Source organism: Chlamydotis macqueenii, chromosome 4, assembly GCF_036417535.1.
Source record: "Chlamydotis macqueenii isolate bChlMac1 chromosome 4, bChlMac1.mat, whole genome shotgun sequence".
Classification (NCBI taxonomy): Eukaryota; Metazoa; Chordata; class Aves; order Otidiformes; family Otididae; genus Chlamydotis; species Chlamydotis macqueenii.
The window spans coordinates 16,146,558-16,165,143 of record NC_141559.1 but is presented as its reverse complement, the minus strand read 5'-3'; the positions used below and the strand labels follow the sequence as shown (position 1 = coordinate 16,165,143).

The following is an 18,586-nucleotide window of genomic DNA, read 5'->3' as shown; positions in this document are numbered from 1 at the left end:
TTTATAAAGAGGTAGCTTCAGCTGAGTTTCTTCCAATTTATCAAAATGTGTCTAACAGTAGGAGTAAATCTAGTGAAACTGCATTGGTCAGAACTTATCTAACAAACCCTATTTCATATGTGCTTAGTCTATGATTTATTCCTTAGAGCAGTCCATGGGATTGTATTTTACGCTGGGCAGATATTAGTTGAGAAATATAATTCTTTTTGTAGTTCTCAGACTCAAAACCAGCAATAGAATACTTGTCTGTTACATTCGTTGTTTTTTTTTTTTTTTTGTTTGTTTCAGACTTCAGCTAATGAGTTACAAGTGCAATAAGGAACTGTATTTCAGGTATGGATACTACTAAGTTACTCACCTGTTGCAAACCTTGTACATCAACTTTTTATGTAAAACCAAACCAAGATTAATTTTAAAGTTTCTTTTACCTTTGCATCACTGTATTAATACACATAATGTATTTTATTTATCAGTATTTTCTGTATCAGAGTTACTGATATTTTGGACTAGAACATGATCAAGTAAACTCAAAATCGATAAAAAATATATTTTACAGAACTGAAGTCTTCATCTGCTATTGCCTTATATGTATGAAGAAAAAAAAAGGCATAAAAGAATAATGTTCAAAAGCATCTTAGCTGTTATTCTATCAAAAAGTTTCTGTATCTTCCTGAGCACTTTTAGTAGAGGCATTAATTTTCAAACTATCAAAGCAAGTTTCCAATATGTTTTTTCAATAAAACTCAACTAGTTATAAGTTATCAAAATAAACACTGCAGTTATGATCCATAGGCAATGAGTTGAAAAAAAAATTTAAGACTAAAGATTATGATCCTGTTCAAATACAAAACAAACGTGAGGTCATATGAAAGAAAAGTCTGAATACTGAGTCAAATCCCAATAAATTTTTGTATGGTAAGGGAAATTGAAACAATGCTTTACTAGAGCTTTAAAATAAATTAAAATCTGTAAAGTTAATTAGTTCAATGTTTTCATAGTGTACTTTGAGCCACAGATGTGGCACTTCGTTATAGCCAGGATGTCAACCAGGATGTAAGTTACATCTATGCTGCAGTCTGCCTGGTAAGAAGATGGTACTGAGTGCTCCCAGTTTTAGGAAAACTGCAAGGGCAAGAACAGTGTCTGTCAAAAGGGTAAAACATACCTGTCCACGCTAAGTGCACAGAGATTAAGGACTGTGATTCCCACTGATGCCTTCTGTATAAAGGGGAGGAATTTGCAAAGAAACTGTCCAAATTCTGAATCTCCAAAAGGCCACTTCTGAGCAAGGAGCTAAAGAGAAGATACAAAACAATCAGAATATTTAAACAGTAACTTAGCAAGTATGTAACAATTGTAATTATTTTATCTTTTACATAGATATTATAATCTTGAATTCTCCATACCTCAAGCATATCCTTAGTATTGGATGAATCTGGGAAGTAACTGCTACTATAGAAGCACAGAGGGTGAAAGTTTAAACTTAGAGTTGATCTTGTACTGTTGTAACAGTAACTTGCATTGTTAAAGGATTTTATTATTGTGCTTCAGCCACCAGTACTAAATAATGAAATTCAGACTCAACCCTGTCATAAATGGTTGCAATTACCATGTTCCAGAACCAAGCAGTCAAAGTATAACTCAGTTTGTAATGAAGTATCTCAGAGCCAAATTCTCATGCTGCATGCAAGTAGATTCTTGTCATTGTAAATATACCACTGTGTAATTCATGACAACATTCACTGCCAGATACTTAAGTGTGTGGAGAAAATAATTTGTTCCATGTTATGTTTTAAAACACTACCATCGTACATACACGTGGGCTGTACTATAAGGCGACAGAAAAGCATTCATTTGGAAAGATGTGAAGGACTGGCTGGGGTTTAGATTGGTATTTCCAAGGAGGTATTTACATAACAAATATGAACACATTGATTCATCTGAATGAATAGTTGTGAATAATTTGCCTGTAAACAGTAATCTTTCTAGCTGTAACTGTTAAAGCTTTGCCAAATACAAGATACAAAATAATTCAAGATAGTCAAATCTACAACTGACTACAGAGTTGCAGAAGATCACCTTTACTGGATGCCTGGCAGTAAAATGTCAGATTACATTCAATATAAGTAAATGTAATAAGTGAAAAAGTAAGTTTGTATAAAGTACTGAGCTCTAATTTAACTAATTCTACTCAAGAAAGGAACCTTACAGTCACCGTGAGTAGTTCTTTTGAAAAACCAGTCATTAAACTTCCCTCGCCAGAAGAGAAAGTCACTCTTGCACTACTGTTTTTTTAATCTTTTTCCCTGAGTCTTTGCTACTGAGCCTTTGTCAAGGATAAGATACTGAAGAAGAGGTAAGATGAGTTCTTTGTGTGACATAGCTCAGTAGTTCTTATGCTCTTATCAAGTTCTGTGAAAGCGGTTGTGTAATAGAAAGCGTTAGTTTTGAAATGAAAATATCAAGTGCTTGAGCCAGAATATGTAACTGTGTCAACATCTGAGTGGATGTTGTATCCCCTATATAAACAGGTGGCATATTTTTAAAGGCAGTAATAGTCTTGCTGGATAATTAAATAATTATTACTACTGTGCAGCCATTGGATTTATATTAAGCTTTATGAAGAAAGGCTAGAATAGAGAATATTTTGATGGTATCACCTAAATTTGGAGATGTTATTTTTTGCTTCAGAGGAAGACAGCAATGGAGTTACACTATGGAGTAACAGTTATAAGCCAAACCCAAGCTTCTGGAAGCTTCTAAAACCTAATTTTGCTGAATTTTTGAAGATAGTCAGATCTAGACCTGGGAATGTTCTGTGGAACTAAAATAGATTTAAACTTCTCAACAGTTCTATTTTCAAACATATGAGATGGAGATAAACTGGTGGCACAGCAAGCATTTCCAATACATATAGTATGTGTGATGTGCCACAGCCTCGCTGTCCCTGGGCGAGAGCACAAAATGGAAAGGAGAACAAGGAACCATACTTCCATCTGCACAAATGTGCAAGGACTGATGTCATTGCATGCTGCGTGCAGCAATCAGTTGTGTTCTTTCAATGATAAACACAACTTATGAATCATGTATTTTTAACATTTTTATCATTAAAAGTAAACAAAGATTATACTGTTTGGAATATGATTAATCAATAGAAATTGGAATTGCTGTTTTCAGAATTTACTTTCTTGCAGACCTGTTCTGCCAGGCCATCTTTGTACTTGAGCGGACTTCTTTGCTTACAGTCAGTTCATGTTTTGAGAGTTATCTTTGCAACCGCAAGGGCTAGAAATTTTTTTTTCAGTAGAAGCTTAGGCTCTGGAACACACTCATCTAGTAAGAATGGGTGGGTTCTGTCTGCAGAATTAGAAAAACAAATTTTTGACTGTAGTATTCAAAGTAAACATTTAATTTCTATTTAAATTACTGTTAAATTGAAACATACTAATAATCACTACCTTTAACAATATAACTATTAAGTATAGGGAGTTAAAATTCACATCTGTCTTTATTGCAGCTAAGGTAGGAGTTACCTTTCTGTTTTTTCACAGCATGAGTTTTTCAGAGCACTTTGCTGTAGAGTACAGGATGTTTATCACTGAAGGCCACATTTGTAGGAATTCATTTTCTCTTTATAGTCAGTCTTGATCTGGTTTTGTTACATCCCCTCTTTTTAATAGCCATTCACCACAATGCTAAATTACTCCTGCTTTTTTTACCCAAATACCACCTCAAAAATGCTGGAAGCAGCTGTATACTATACGCTGCATATGGTCTCTATAGGACCATATTCATATTGTCCTTCGATTACTTGTGTTTTCAGACAGATTTTAGCAATTCATAGCTTTTGGCCAAGTGAGTGTTAATACTATGAAGGAAACTTATGTGTATGACTGCTCATTAAATAGGGAAGGTGTTATCCATTAGGAATCATTTTTTACTGAATTATTTTTTCTTCTGCTGAATATTAAAATGAGATTTCTCAACATAAGGTATAGGATCAATCAAAACTTGTCTACTCCCTTTTCTTGAGAGTGTTACAATATCATATAAATATGGTTCCATTTGCTTTTTTTCTGTTACTATATGTTGCTGTGTGCTTTCTGGCATAATGAGAATTGCCTTCTTCAGGGAAAGCTCAGGATCTTATTTACCATCAAGACCACAGCAGAGGAAATGCAAGCACCTTTGCAATGGTATTCCAGTTTAGAACAATCATATTTGATGAAAGCAAGTCCCTTTTGTGCCAGAAAGCTAAGGAATGGATCACTAGGATTGAAGATTTGACTATTGTCAATACCTTCAATAACAAGGGTAATGAGGTTATACCTGCAAGCTGTTGATTAGCTCCTCTGATTTTATCTGTATTTATAGACTGAATGAAATACATTGAACACTCCAGCAGAACTATATTCTAGATAGATTTGCAGCAATATAACAAATGTTTGCAGGGTGTATTTTTGCCTAGAATTCTTGCATGAGGCTTCAGCTTATGTTGGGGCTAAAGAAAAATAATGTTTGAAAAAGAAGGGGCAATCTGAATCCACAGTAATTCTCCAGACAGTTTTAGTCACTTGGAATTTCAGCTCCAAACTCTTGTCTGGGTTTGGGTAAAGTCAGCATAGTTTTCAGGCACCACGGGGTGAAGGCTAAATTATAAATCGCACTGCCAGGGAAAAGTGGCCCTAGCAGACTTTTGTAAATCCCCTGTGCCAACTACAGCCCCAAAACTGATTTCTCATTGTAGATCACACTTTAGCAGGCAGCTGAAAGATAGCCACCTATTCATTTATGTGCACTGACTGTGGCCGTAGCCTATACCCAGCAACAGAAATGAAAAAGCACTTTGTAGTGACTGTGAAACTCTGTTGCTACAAGGCAAATATTAGCTTCAAAAAGAAAAGTGTTGTACTTGAAAAAGGTTCACTAACTCATTACTCCTTACAGGGAAGCTTTATCATGGTTCCAGCATCTATACATCTTCCTCATGCCCTAGGAAGCTCTCCTTTTTTAAGATTAAAAGTATTTTATTCCTTTTGTTTCTTACACTTTTCCATTAATTGAAGTAACATCAGTACCAAATCATTGGACATTCTTTTCAAGTTGATTTTAATCAAAATCACTGAGATCCGAATTAAGTTATTTGACTTTTAAGATTAACTTTGTGATCATTTCCATGAGTATACTCCATTATTATTCCACATCAGCTATGTATTCATTACTTCCCCTTGGATCAGGTGCCAGTTTTTTCTTCTGTAGATATTTTTAGTTGGCAAATCTGTTCCTGTCTTTGGTTTTACTAATTTTACATCAAAACAAGTCCGTTGCCCTCTGTTCTGCCCTAGCTGCCCCTCCCCTTCAGAGGGAAAGAACACATTTCTCTTATCTTAAAAATTGGGCCCAGGAATTTAATTGAATTAGTCCTGATTTACTTATAAAAACTAGAACTACTGGCCTTGCTCTTCCAGTGCTTTTGCATGTTTTGATATTTAAAAAGTATAAAATTTTAGAAGATTACATTTTTTTCTCAAGGCACCAAGGATAGGAGGAATCAGGCTGATTATCCTAACTCGTATCCCTGTTCTCCATGACTTGTTCAAATGTACTGTGCTTTGGCAAACCCACTCACATAATCTCCGAGGTTTCAAAATAAGACATGTGGCAAAGGAAACGGACTTCTCCCCCTGTGCAGTTTGCAACTTAGGAGTATTTCGTACAGTTCAATTGTGGCGCAATTCCTGAGCGAGAAAAGTGTAGTCAACAGCATATTTTTACACTGAAATCAGAAACCAACAGAAGATTTCAAGGTTTTTCTGTCGGTCTTAAAAAACGTCAGTGAGGTGACCAGACAGCCACAGCTTCCTTGAGCATCCTCCCTTCTCTGCTGCTTTATATGGCCTCTGCCCTTACGCTGCAGCTTGAAACAAACAAGACAGCAGTGCTGAGAACATTCCTTTGCAATGATTTTTAAATGTCACTCAGTTGATTTTATTCTACTGCTGTTGCTATTTTCTAACCTCCATTAGTATGCTAGCTGATGTACAAAACACAGATAAAGTCCCACTGTGCATCCCAAGCAATTTATATATAGTCTAAAAGAGAAAATGTTATAATCCAGCCACATGAGTGCGTGCTCATGTGCATCCACAGTGTTTGTCTAATACTAGGCTGATACTGTGTGTTTACATGCAGATGCTGACCCTGGAGCTCAGCCCAAAATAGGAGTGGGTTAGGTGCTGGATATGAACCAGCTCTGAGCTGCTCTATCAAAACTGCCGTGGTTCAACAACTACATGTCAGGAGATCCTCTCTCTGCCACATGGCATTGAGGATGAAAGCAAAGGTTTCATATCTGCCATTTCCTGCTCTGATCTCATCCCTAGTGCTCTAGAGCCTTCCTCTTCCTATATCCACTTGGGACCGTTGCTGTGCTGGCACACAAGATCTGTTTCCCAGAAACTGAACTGTTTTGTACATAGTGCTTGCCCCTCATGATGCTCCCATGCAGGATACTCTTCTGAGTTTCATGGCATTCAGGTGTTCAGTGATACTGATGGAACAACTCTGGCACAACCCTGGCAGTCGGAATTTCTGCTTTGTCTTCAGCAGGGCAAACAAAAATACCTTTTTTTTTTCCTTTCCCCTGGCTTCCATTACACATGTGCAGTGATGGAGAAAGGGAGCAAACCAGTAAATTTCTGTTTGTATAGATAATGTCCAGTTGTGTATGGGAGCAGCATCTCCTAACTGTGGAGTAAGAGTTACAAAAGCAGTGTATTCCAGGACGATTTCCTTTCCTTGCAACACTGCCCAGAATTAAAGACAAGAGAATTTCCTCTGTTTTTGTCAGATCAGCAGATCTGGGGTTTTTAAATTTGTTTTTTTAAGGCTGGTTTGCTCTTGGAGACATTGAACTGTCTTAAATGAGTAAAGCTCTGTCTTAAATGGTGTTCTGCAATTATGTATGCCCCTGTCAGCTTCAAGGCATGGGCTAAATATGATACCTGGTGTTTTGGTTGGAATCCAGGTGAAATCTGACTACAAAGTGTCCAAGGTCTGTACCACTGACCTGACTGCTTTATGTGACAAAAGATTTTGATTCTGACTGAAGTGTTCCTCCTGTGTCTGATCTGTAAGACTGGTTAGTTAGGAAGAAGGGTAGATTGAGTCTCCTGCTTGTGGTATTTTGATTCAATGACTCAACCAGCACCCCTCTGTCCTTGTGAAACTTCATAGAAGAATTCACTGCATCTTCTCAAGCCTTTCTCTTTTTCCTACAACTCACATTTCCAGAGAATTGCATTGCAGGATGATCCTCATCCATTTCTTGCTTGGGATCAACAAACTGTTGCTCATTCCTCATATGTAACTCAGCTGTGTTCCACCTATTTACTGGAAAGAGGTGGAGGAAAGAGAACACAGCCTGTCTGTAGGTATTCCTTTCCTTCCCACTGCTGGAGTGAAAAGCCTCAACTCTGGGAAGGACAGTGAATAAGGGAAAAGTAGAGGAAAAGAAAGAACAAGGCTGACCTTTATGATGCAGGGTACAAGACCAATATTGAGTGTATCATGGTTACATGATAGTTCAAGCTTCTGCTAACTTTGGTATTGCTTTTTTTTTTTCTTTATATTCACAATACTGCCGTGGTAGAGAAGGCACACTGCATCTCCAACTGTTCTTTGCAAGAAATACATTCCTAGTTCTTTACAGTTAAGAACCATTTTTTACACTTTGGGTGGATAAAAGATTGTGGTTTGTTTTTTTTTTTTCTAGAAGGAAGAAATGTTATGTGGGGATGCATGAGAACCGTCAAAGACATTTTTCTTCTGAATTGCCTTACCACAGCTTTTTCTGCTATTTTACATCTTTAACCAGCTGAGTAAAGGCAGAAGTAGCAGAGGGTCTCCTGCCATTTCATGGATACCTACAGTCTTTCTGCTGCTTAGGCAGCTACGGAAGGGAATGTATAGTTTTTACACAAGAGAAAATAGATTATACTTCAAGAGATCCTTAAAGGAAAGAAAACAAATGCCCTGGTTTTGAAGCAGAAAATTCTGTCTCAAGTAACTGGTAAAAAAAAGAAAAAAAAACCAAAAACCTAAGTTTTACATTCTTGTTAAAATGTTTATATTTATGACAAAAATCTACTTAGTGGTAAAGCATTCCTAACAACTCTAGACATCTCCTCTGTGGTATTTTTGCTGTTTACAAAGTAGGATTCACTTCTTTTTTTGTTGTTTTGTGGTCTTGGCTAGCTTCCCATTCTTTTAGGTAGACTTTCTCAAGCTGTGCTGCTCTTCAGGGAGATGAGCTGCAAGGTGTGCTTATGTGCATGGTGATGTATTGAAAAGAATTTTTTTCAATCCCTGGGCAAAATATTGCTTTTGTTGTTCTTCCAACTGTGTTATCTTTTGTGTGTTGCTAAAGAGAGTGACAGGATTGCTAAGAAATTGCTACAGAACCGGTAAAGCCTGGGTATGCACAATCAAAACAAGTCCTTGTTATCTGTAGAGTTCAGCTGCTTGAAAAATAAAGGAAGCGAACATATAAAAATATTCCGTTAAACCTAGAGCCTCTAGGTACTGTACAGTATTACAAATCCACAGAACATCAAGGCAGGCATGAGATGTGAAACTGAAGATGAGGGAGCAGCTGCCTGTGAAGGGAACATGTATCCCAGCCCTCTAAGGGGCAGCCATTAGTTAAAGGCAGAGTGGATCCTGAACGAAGACCTAGAATATAAAATCTTTTAACTCCTACCTTGGATGCACATTAAACACTTTCTGCTGTAGTCTGTGAATGGAGTGAACAGATTCCTGATGGACTTCTGTTCCCTGTTCCATTTTGATTAACTTCTGCCTTAGGGCTCAGCGATATTTCTGAGCTACCTCTAGAATTCTTTTGTGTGATCACTGCATGGAGACATACACCTAAATAACAGGTCATGTTCTGAGCAAGTTATATGGATTTTTTCATCACACTGGGCTACCATTGTGTTGCTTCTTGGAATCACTGATAAAAATTTAGCGAAAGCCAGAATGTAGTTGTTAAGCTGGTGGCCTCAGTTTCCTACTGGTGTTGGTACTTCATTGAGAAATACACACTGCACGTAAGGGGGTTTATTTTCCAAGTACACTTCATATATGCTGTGGGCTTGGCCTTATACTCCTTTGGCACAAAACTAAAACTACTGTGGATGTCACTTGCTTCATCAGCCTATAGGATCAGTCGCAATGTGTTTAATTATCATCCCTGCTTATGTATAATACTAATTCTGTCAGTAAAGGTAATCAGATATGCCAAATAATTTGTGATTCAGAAGGGATTGGTCTAACACTTACGCATTTGCTCTGATGTTGAAAACATCCATGACTAGAAACGCCTTCAGCTAAGTCTTCCTCTATTGAAGACAAAATGGCTGAAGATGTTTGGTTACTGCCAGCTACCTTTTATATTTAGACTCATAATGTTCTAGGTGGACTACTCAGGTTTAGATGCTGTTGCAACCAAGGTAAGCATGAATACCAATTTACTAACAAAAAAAAAAAAAGCTTAGTTTATTAAAGAAAACATCTTCTTGAGCTGTTTGAGCAGTGGACACTCTTGCTTGTTTTCTGGGTAGATGTATTTCACTTTATACCAGTAAAATAATTAGGAAAATGAATATTAGTCACATTTAAAGAAACAAGTTGACAGATGGCTAGTTTTCTTTATAAGATAATGGTTTACAGAGTTAAGCATATTAAGATGTAAGGGAATATGATTTCTGTCAATCATATGTAGGTCAGTTTTCAATAAATAGAACTCATTTAAACATTTTTTCCTAAATTGCATAAAAATGGAAGTGAAGACAGCTCAGGACTCCCCGATAACATAATAAAAACTGACATTCTAGGTCCATGAGCTCAGGGAAGAGCTATGGACAGCTTTTTCTGTGGAAAAAACACCTGTTCTTGCTGTTGCTCTACTAAACTTTAGACAGTGACAACAGCAGCAGCCATAAGGGCTTTCCAGAGCTTTAGTGTAGCCTAGGCAATAGTGGTGCTATGGATATTCCGCTGCTGCCTATGTAGAGCCTTAGAAAACTGCATGGTTTCTTTATGGAAAGCAATGCTCTAAAGAAGTTTTTGTGCATTCATCCAAACTTAGCTTATTTGCTACAAATACACATGGCAGTTATGGGTAATGCAGGTGTTGCAGCATCTTTCAACTACATGCTACGCTATCTGATACTAGAAAAAGAGGTATGAAACCTGTCTCTTCAGTGCCTTAACCTCATCTCTGCGGCATCATAAACCATAAAAGTATTTCCCAATCTTCTTTTCACTGCAAATAAGTTGCTTTTACTGATTTGGAGGCTTTAGGCTTTGACATCGTGAATGTCTGTAACGGGGATGTTTTGGGTAAAGAGGAAACTATTTGGGTCCAGGTACTATAAACATGTGATTGAAAATGAATTTGTCTTAGTTCAGTCTATTACAGGAAGGGTACCAGTTATAAATCCAGCCTTAAAACTCAATTTGTTACAATGTTTAATATTGATTTGTTACAAGTGGATATGCTAGTGGTAATTAGATGTAATGGGGCTTTAATACATCCAGAATATCTTCAAAGGAGGCTAGTGAATATTACTCACATCTCAATTGGTTTAACAAATTGCTAAAGGGAATCCACTAGATAATTAGAGTAATTAAGGGGGAATTTTTGAGCCTACTGTATTGTGAAGAAAGGATTAAAATGTCAAACACCTGTGACCATACCTTTAGCTGACATGAATTACATAATTTCTTTTCTTCCCAGCATCACATATTTAGCTGTGTAAATACATAACAGAACAATGAATTCAATTCTCTTTGGACCTTAAATTTTCAGTTACTATAATCTTATAGCTACTTCTTTTCAAGGGTTTGAAAATCAGTAACATGACCTACTTCTGTTTTGAAAGTAGCTTCAAAATAGTTAAGGCTACCTTATGTTTCAGCAAAGTTGTTACAGCTATTTCTGATATTTCATTATAATTGCATAGCATTACACACTTTGTTCTATATGATGTGATTGTCTTAATACTGTACTATTGGTTACTTTAATATGGAGACAAATGCTTGTTTATTCTAATTCTGATTTCAGAGCTGTTTTGTCCCCCTAAAAATGAATATCTGACCTATAAGGTATTAAGTGTTTGACACCATTTGTTTATATAGGATACTAATACATCGTTCAACACAAGGCTGACTCTGAAGCTAAAAGAATCTTTAAAATGAAGTTCAGAACTAAGTGTATAAAATACTTTAAAATTTTCAACTTTAAAACAGAAATAAAACCACTTTAGTTTTTAAGACTTTTTTAGTTTTAAGACTGTCACTTCCACTTTCAAGTTCTGATATTTCCAGTGGCCATCCTTCATACTATCACTCAACAAGAAGAGATAAATGGTGCACAGATTAGGATCCCTAGTGATACAAAGAGGAATACCATTTAATAAACTTTAAAATCAGCTCCTAATGTAAGCAGATATATTGCTAAATGGTTTATATGAAAAATTTCTACTATAAATAATAATAGAATTTCATATCAGAAGTACTAGAGCCCCCTCATAAAATGCTATAAATGCTTCCCTGTATAGGAATACATGCAGCTAACATTATACAACAAGATAGTTGTATATGGTGATTTTAAAGTAATTTATTTCGGAGATTTAAGTACTCAAAAATTAGTAAAAGCTAGAATTATACTTGTAAATATGATTTTTGATTCTGGCGCCTTACTTGTGGATATTGACATACATTTAGGTCAAGGGGCTGCAGTTTCATTTGCAGCCTTTATTTGTCAAATACTTCTCTGCAGTACAGAAATAAATTTTCATATAGGCTAAGGTCATTTCTCCAGAGATCACAGCTGAGCTCATCAGATAAGATACAGCAAGGCAAGTGAACCTATAGAATGCCAAAGAAGTGTCAGAAAATTAATACAAAAAATGTATTGCAAAGTAATAAAGGGAATGTAAAAAAGGTTTGTTACCTTTAAAGTTATAAAGAATTTTCAGAAGACCATCAAAAGGCAATTCTGAAAGGTAAAATTAATTCCAGATTTCCATTCTTCTTTATGAAGAAGCAGCAGAGCTCTTGAAAGTTTAGAAAAAGTTGTGTAATAATACATGTTATTTTCTAAACTCAGCTCTGAAAAAAGCCACTTTTCCTTAAAATTTATTATCAGAAATACCATGAGAAGTAAGAACACTGCCTTAGTAATTATCTGTAAAGACATCAGAATAATTTACCAGTGAGGAAACTGTAAGGCATCATGGGAGATGCAGTCCAGGCCATGAGTCCAGTTCACTAAGAATAACAAAAATATGCAGAACCCCAGTGCCATGTCCCGTTAGGCATCCACATAGCTAGGGAAGACTAGTGAATCTCAAATCAGGCAGAGGCTAATCTTTCTCATCAACTTACCAGTCCATAATACTCTGCAGATATCTGCTATCTTATCAACAAATTGATAATTTAAATTTCCAGGTAGAATATTGAAAAGTGAAAACTAGAATTTCCATTAAATCATGTGCATAATTATTAACAGTCTTTATCCTAGCTTCAAATTCATATTATATTAAAACCAATTAAAGATAAAATACTTATCTGTAATGTATACTATTGCAAGATCAGAAACAGGTACTGTATTTTATCATAGTTATGTGCCTCTGTACAAATGTAATGTACATACATATATATATTTGTAATCCATTAATGAATTCATATTTTTATTATCTTGTTCTGTCAATACCTGCATTATAATGCAGGTCAATAGTTCTATAGAGACAAAATATGTATTTTCAATTCTCTGTTTTAAAATCCAGTTTGAGGACACTGGTTATTATTAAGTTATGTGTTAAAATGTTTTGTTTAAAACACATGTGAATAAAAGTTAAGTCTCTACTATCTTTAAGGGCCAAAATTGTGAGGAACATTTTTTTTTTCATTATCTCACTTAGTGTTTTGCTTACTAACAGAAGCATCTTAAGTTTTTACTGAGAAAAGAAAGAAGAATTGTAATATCCTGTCAGCTATGCACCTGTATACAATCCACAAAGATACAATTAGAAGCTTACAAAGTTCTTTGACAATTTTCTAAGATAAGTTAATATCAGCAAGGTATATTAAAAAAAGGACTCAGTTCTGTTCATTCAAGCCTGTCCCAGAATCACGCAAGTTACATTAGTAAACATATGTTGCATCAGAAAAAGCACTGCTTTATTGCTTTGTTAAATTAAAATGGAAGATAAAAAAACTGGGACAGGATAACTTTATACCAGATTAAAGAATTGCTGAGGATCCTTTTTTATACATTGATAAATGCACATGAAATGTAATATTTCAAAAATTTTATCTGATAGAATTTATTTTACTGACTTTGGAATAATTTTGAGAATCTACTGCTAATGGGTATTAAATTAGAATCTTAACGCTCAACTTCACTGACATAATCTCTTTCTGCAAAGTTGTAACATGAAGCCTGCAGATCACAGAATATTTTCTGTACAAACATAAAGTAAGGATAGGATATTCCAAAAATAGCAACTAGTCCAATACTGTATGTCCATCAAGGAAGAGAACAGTTTATAAGAAGTCTTCCTCATAAATTCTTTTGCTAGGTATAGTAGCTATAATAAATGAAGAGTTCCTGTGAAATGCCCAAGGCTGTGCTTTGGTTAAGAGCTACATCCTCTTTAAAAGGAGACACACTTTCTCTTTATGGAGGTGAGACCCGAGAGGGAGGTTTTTGTGGCAGAACAAGGAGGAGTTGTATTTTTTCCTGAAGTGGACTGTTCATTGACAAAAGAGCACTACAAGACAAAAAGAAGTAACCATAGAGAACAGACAGTGTACACGTAAGGAAACTGCAATTAGAATGTATTGTTGTTGCATCCTACCTTGTACACAATGATAGGAATATCAATGACAATATAGATAAGGTCTCCTAGTGCCAGGCTGGCTATCAGTGCATTCGGGCCATTCCTCATACACTTGTTCTGGTAAATGATCCTCAGCAGAGTCGCATTCCCAACCATTCCAACGATGAAAATAGCGCAAGATACCACCGTGTTAATGTATTTAAAAGTTTCAGCAATCTTAGTCTGCTGGGAGCATTTGACAGTTTGGTTGGACACCAGGGGCTGTCTGGTGGTGAGGAGTACACTGGATTCCATCCCTGAGAAAGTGGAAAGGTAGTTTCCCAAGTCACTCTGATTGGCAATATATCTGTCGGAGCTGTCACCGATGACAAATCCTGGAACCAGCAGCAGCAAGGAAACTCTTAAACACAAGGCTTCCATCCTGAAGTCCCGAAAGAGCAAATTCAGTGAGATGAGAGTTTTTTCAGTATTTCAGTGAGATACTTCTCCCATCTTCACCTGCAGAGAGAAACAGTATGTATAAACACCTGCTTGTAATCACTGTGCTTAACTGTCTGACAAAAGGCAAACACAAAAAATTCCACAAGTAATTGATAGCTTATACAAATGAGATCCTGCAAACCCCTTTTAGTTTGGGACAGAATTTGTACATGAATGGAAAAAAAAATACAGTGGATGAAGTTCAGTTTCAAAATAGTCTTGCAAGGAAGTTGTACCAGCAAAGAGAGTCCTTGGACACTGCTGAATGATATTTTAGCTAAAAATAAAAGTTACTATTTTTTCTTTGAATACGTAAGGTAACAGCACTGCATTAATAACTAAAGGTACTAAATTTGTTAATTTTCTGAGCATTTTTGATATATTGCAACAATGAGGCTTTATATTGTTTTCCTGACTTTAATTACCTGGATTTCAATTGAAGACTGAAAATACATGTATTTCACATCAAATTTTGGACCAGTTCCAAAGTCCCTAAATATTAGGAGGAAGACTTTTATAGTCTCAGGGTAGACCTCTGGCCAGGAAAAGCCCTTCAAACTTTGTCATTTGTTTCCTGAATGTCATTGCAATTCATGTTCAGTACTTAGCCAGGAGCTTATTATAAAAAATTAAGCTCTTTTAAGATAAAACAGGCTTGGTTTAGTATTCTAAGCAACCATTCATGACATTTCCAAATAGGAAAGGATGTATCATAGCATTCTGTCCCAGTAAGTGGGATGCCTATGTGTAAGCACCAGAGCTGGCTCCCTGCTGCAGAGGGTGTAGAAACTACACCTCCAGTTTCCTTGAAGCCTCAGTTTAATTTAAGATAAAGATTTTATGTGGCTTGTATCTGCAAAACAAGACATAGTGCTGCAGTGTTGCCAAAAGAAGAGTAGAAAGTAAAGTATTTATAACTTTCTGATTTCTAGGCACTTGCATGAAGGATTTGGGAGGATCCTTTTAAATAGATGCATCTGAATTTTATTCCCTATGGGGCTATGAAGTCAGAGTTTATAGCAAGAAATTTACCAGAGAAAGAATGTGGGAGACAATTTACTGATAGTGGTTCTGGAGGCGGTCACAGTATAAATATTTACTACTATTACCCTCTTCTGTTGTGTGTGGTCTGGGGAAGTGTGTGTACCTATGTACGGCGGGAAATGCAATGTTAGTCCGAGTATTCCTGCCTAGCATGTAGAGTGCTATCCCCCACAGACCAGGGATCCACTTTTACAGTCTTTTGTATCAGTCTGAGATGAGGATCTGACCAACTGTGAGTTCCTGTGCACTTGATTTTAAAGTTTGATATACTTAGTAAGTCCTTCATTAAGTGCTGGTTACAATGATATCTTAGGGCAATTAACAACAGTTTGCATGATGTAAGTGCTTTCACTTTAGGTTTCTAAATCATAAACAGACATATTTGACTGTAAGTCTTTGAAGGCAAATATTAATACTTTTATTATTTACTATGACTATGGTTTCCCAATTTACAAATGGAAAAACTGAATCACTAACGATTTAAATGACTTTCCCAAGTTCATAGTTGCCTGAGTAAATGTGATACAGCTATGAACAGAACCCACAGCCCCATGCTTTAGTGGTTACATTTGTATTCTCCTTATTTTAATGACATTTTCTTGTGAGAATTTTTTATGTATATACCTATATATATCTCATATGAACATGGTAGCATGGCAATCATGCAGCCAGCATGCAAAGCTAGGAGCAAAGTTGCCAATTACTTTCTCTTTGCTTTACCAGAAGGAACTTTTCTATAAGAAGCAAAACTAGAAAAATTTTAATATAATAATTTCTAAGGATATTTTCTTACAGATTCCTGATAGTCATTCATTCCTCTATATTTTCAAAGTATTTATAGTGTCACAAAAATATAACATGCAAACTGCCTCATATAAGTGACATACCAGCACCCGTAATCACTTTTTGTAATAAGTTACCGTAGTGATACCCTCCACGTGTGATGTGAATGCCCCGAGTGGGTTAGGCGGCTGTGTCAATCTGGAGGCCACACGCCTGTGCTGTGCCTGCGCTCCTCCACTGCGCAAGCGGCCGCAGATGCGGGGAAACAAACCTCCCGACTTGCCTGGGCTACAGAGCCAGAAAAATTCCCGTGCCCAGATTCATGAGGAGAGAGACTATAGGATTGGAAAGGAAATTGCTCCAAGTGTTAAAGGCGAGCTAAAGCGTTAAGGGTGGCTCATCTGCCCGAGAGGCAGCTGAGATGGGAGCAGCAGCGAGTGAAAGGAGACGGGGCACGAAAGCGCTGAAAGAAGCGCTGCCGACAAGACGGATTTCTCCCGTTGTCTCCCGCGTCAGCCCAGGCAGCGAGCGCTCTTTGCTGCTGGCATGATTGCCTTACGTTTCTTCCCCTAACACAAAAGAAAGCACTCTCCGCTTGTGACGCTGTCAAAAGCTCCCGTCCTGCGTGCGCTTCCAGAGCAGTGCTACCTCCCTTGCAGCCTGTGCCCTGTGCCTGTCTCTGGTTCTCCCTCTCACAGCACCATCCTCACCCAACCCGTATCTGGAGCGTTACCCAGGGGGTGTTGGAAGCGCCCGGAGGCTCCGGGCCCCGCACACCCCTCCGCCGGCCGCGGAACCCGCACTCACCCCCGGCGCGCCGCCGAGCCCGGGATCGGGCCCCGGCTCCCGCTCACGCTGCGGCTGCTGAGAGTTTCCTCCGAGCGGCTTTTCCTGGGATAGTCTTACCAGATCCTCCTGCCTGCCTCTGACTGGGTGGGATTGGCAAAATCTCCACCTCCGCTGAATCAGTAAAAGGAAGAGACAGACTGGAGAAGTCAGAGCGTCCCCTCTTTTCTGCCCCCCTTCCCCCAATTAAAACAAACCTCCAGCCCAAACCGAGCCCCTGCCAATGTTAAACACAAAGGCTGCCTCCCGGGCACGGGGGAACGCCGAGCTCTTTAACTCTTTCCTCGCTGAAATGGAGCTGAGCTGTCTTGGGAATCCGCTCCTGCAGCTGCCTGCTTAAGAGCACATAACGTTTTCAGAAAGGTTGTGTGTCTGATCGAACCGAGGAACATAGGAACCATGAGCAGAGGAAGGAAAAAAAAAATCTTATGATGAAATATACAGCTTTTGCTTTGCATTTTCCTTGGGTTTGGCAAGGATTGTAGTACCTTTCCAAGACAATCAGTGAAACAAGGTGTGTAAGAGTTTCAAAAATGCTAGATCTGTAAGCAGTGACTGTTCCTGGGTGAAAATTTCTGTGGTCCATTAAAGACACATCTTGCTAATACCTCTTAAGGTATCTTTGGTCCCAAGACCAAAAAGACATTTACAAAGATAATAAGTGTCACATATTCTGGCATCCCTATCTTTCCTAATACTGTTCATCCTTCAAGGTAGTGCTACAAAAAAAAACTTGTGCAGAAGAAGTGGGAAGTTCTCTTATAGCTAATAATCTTTTCTCATGGTGAAAAAAATACCAGTGTATCACAGGGAGTAGCTTGTAGCGGAAACGGTTTCAAAATGCCTTCATGCTAGTAAATTCAAGAAACTGAGTCCCTTGTTGAATCATTTCAGTGTCTTCATTTCATGGCAAATTTCCATCTGGCCATATTACAGAAATGATTTTGTAAACATATATGGGCTTCTTTTGAATACAAAAAGGCAATCTTCCTAAATATGATACAAAAATATGTGGTCCTAAAAGAATAAAAGCAGACTGAAAAGAACAACAGAAAATATGATGCTACTGGCCTGCAGAATTAAGATATCTGGCACTGAATCATGTAAGAAATTGTTTTGAACTTTATGAGTTTTGCATAGTTAAACAAATGTTTCTGTAGACATTATTTTAAATCATTTGATAAAACTCAAACAGGAAAAACCACCATCTGGATCTACTGGAACAGCAATACTTTCTTTCTTCTAGAAAGTAATCTCAGTTAAAAGATATGTCAAAACAGAAGGTCTTTGAAGGAACAGAAGTGTTCAGGCTGAGAATCACAAGAAGCCTACTGTTTGCAAGTCAGGTAGAAAAGTTTAATTCAAAATCTGAAGTTTCCCTGAAGTTGAATAAATGCTGATAAGCCACTAAGTTGTCCATATATCGGCAAAAGTTATTTTAAAGTCTTTACAGTTTGGTTATAGATGCGTAGTATTAATGATATGCTTTGTCAAGAGTCATCTCTATGATAACTTGCTGGAAA

General features: G+C 37.2%; 1 protein-coding gene across 2 annotated transcripts in view; it reads right to left on the bottom strand.

Annotated features, from left to right (window-relative positions):
- The window catches only part of EDNRA (endothelin receptor type A), a 61,592-nt gene that overhangs the window by 16,328 nt on the left and 26,678 nt on the right, over positions 1–18,586 (bottom strand). The window contains exons 1-3 of one of the 2 annotated variants that reach the window (XM_086747436.1): positions 17,025–17,162; positions 13,929–14,408; positions 1,166–1,293 (exon numbers count right to left, since the gene is read on the bottom strand). In XM_086747436.1, coding sequence (XP_086603562.1) covers positions 1,166–1,293; positions 13,929–14,330 — 530 coding nt within the window. In that variant the 5' untranslated portion in view covers positions 14,331–14,408; positions 17,025–17,162. Of the gene's footprint in view, positions 1–1,165; positions 1,294–13,928; positions 14,409–17,024; positions 17,163–18,586 lie in introns of those variants that run through there. The other variant, XM_086747437.1, reaches the window with a different exon arrangement.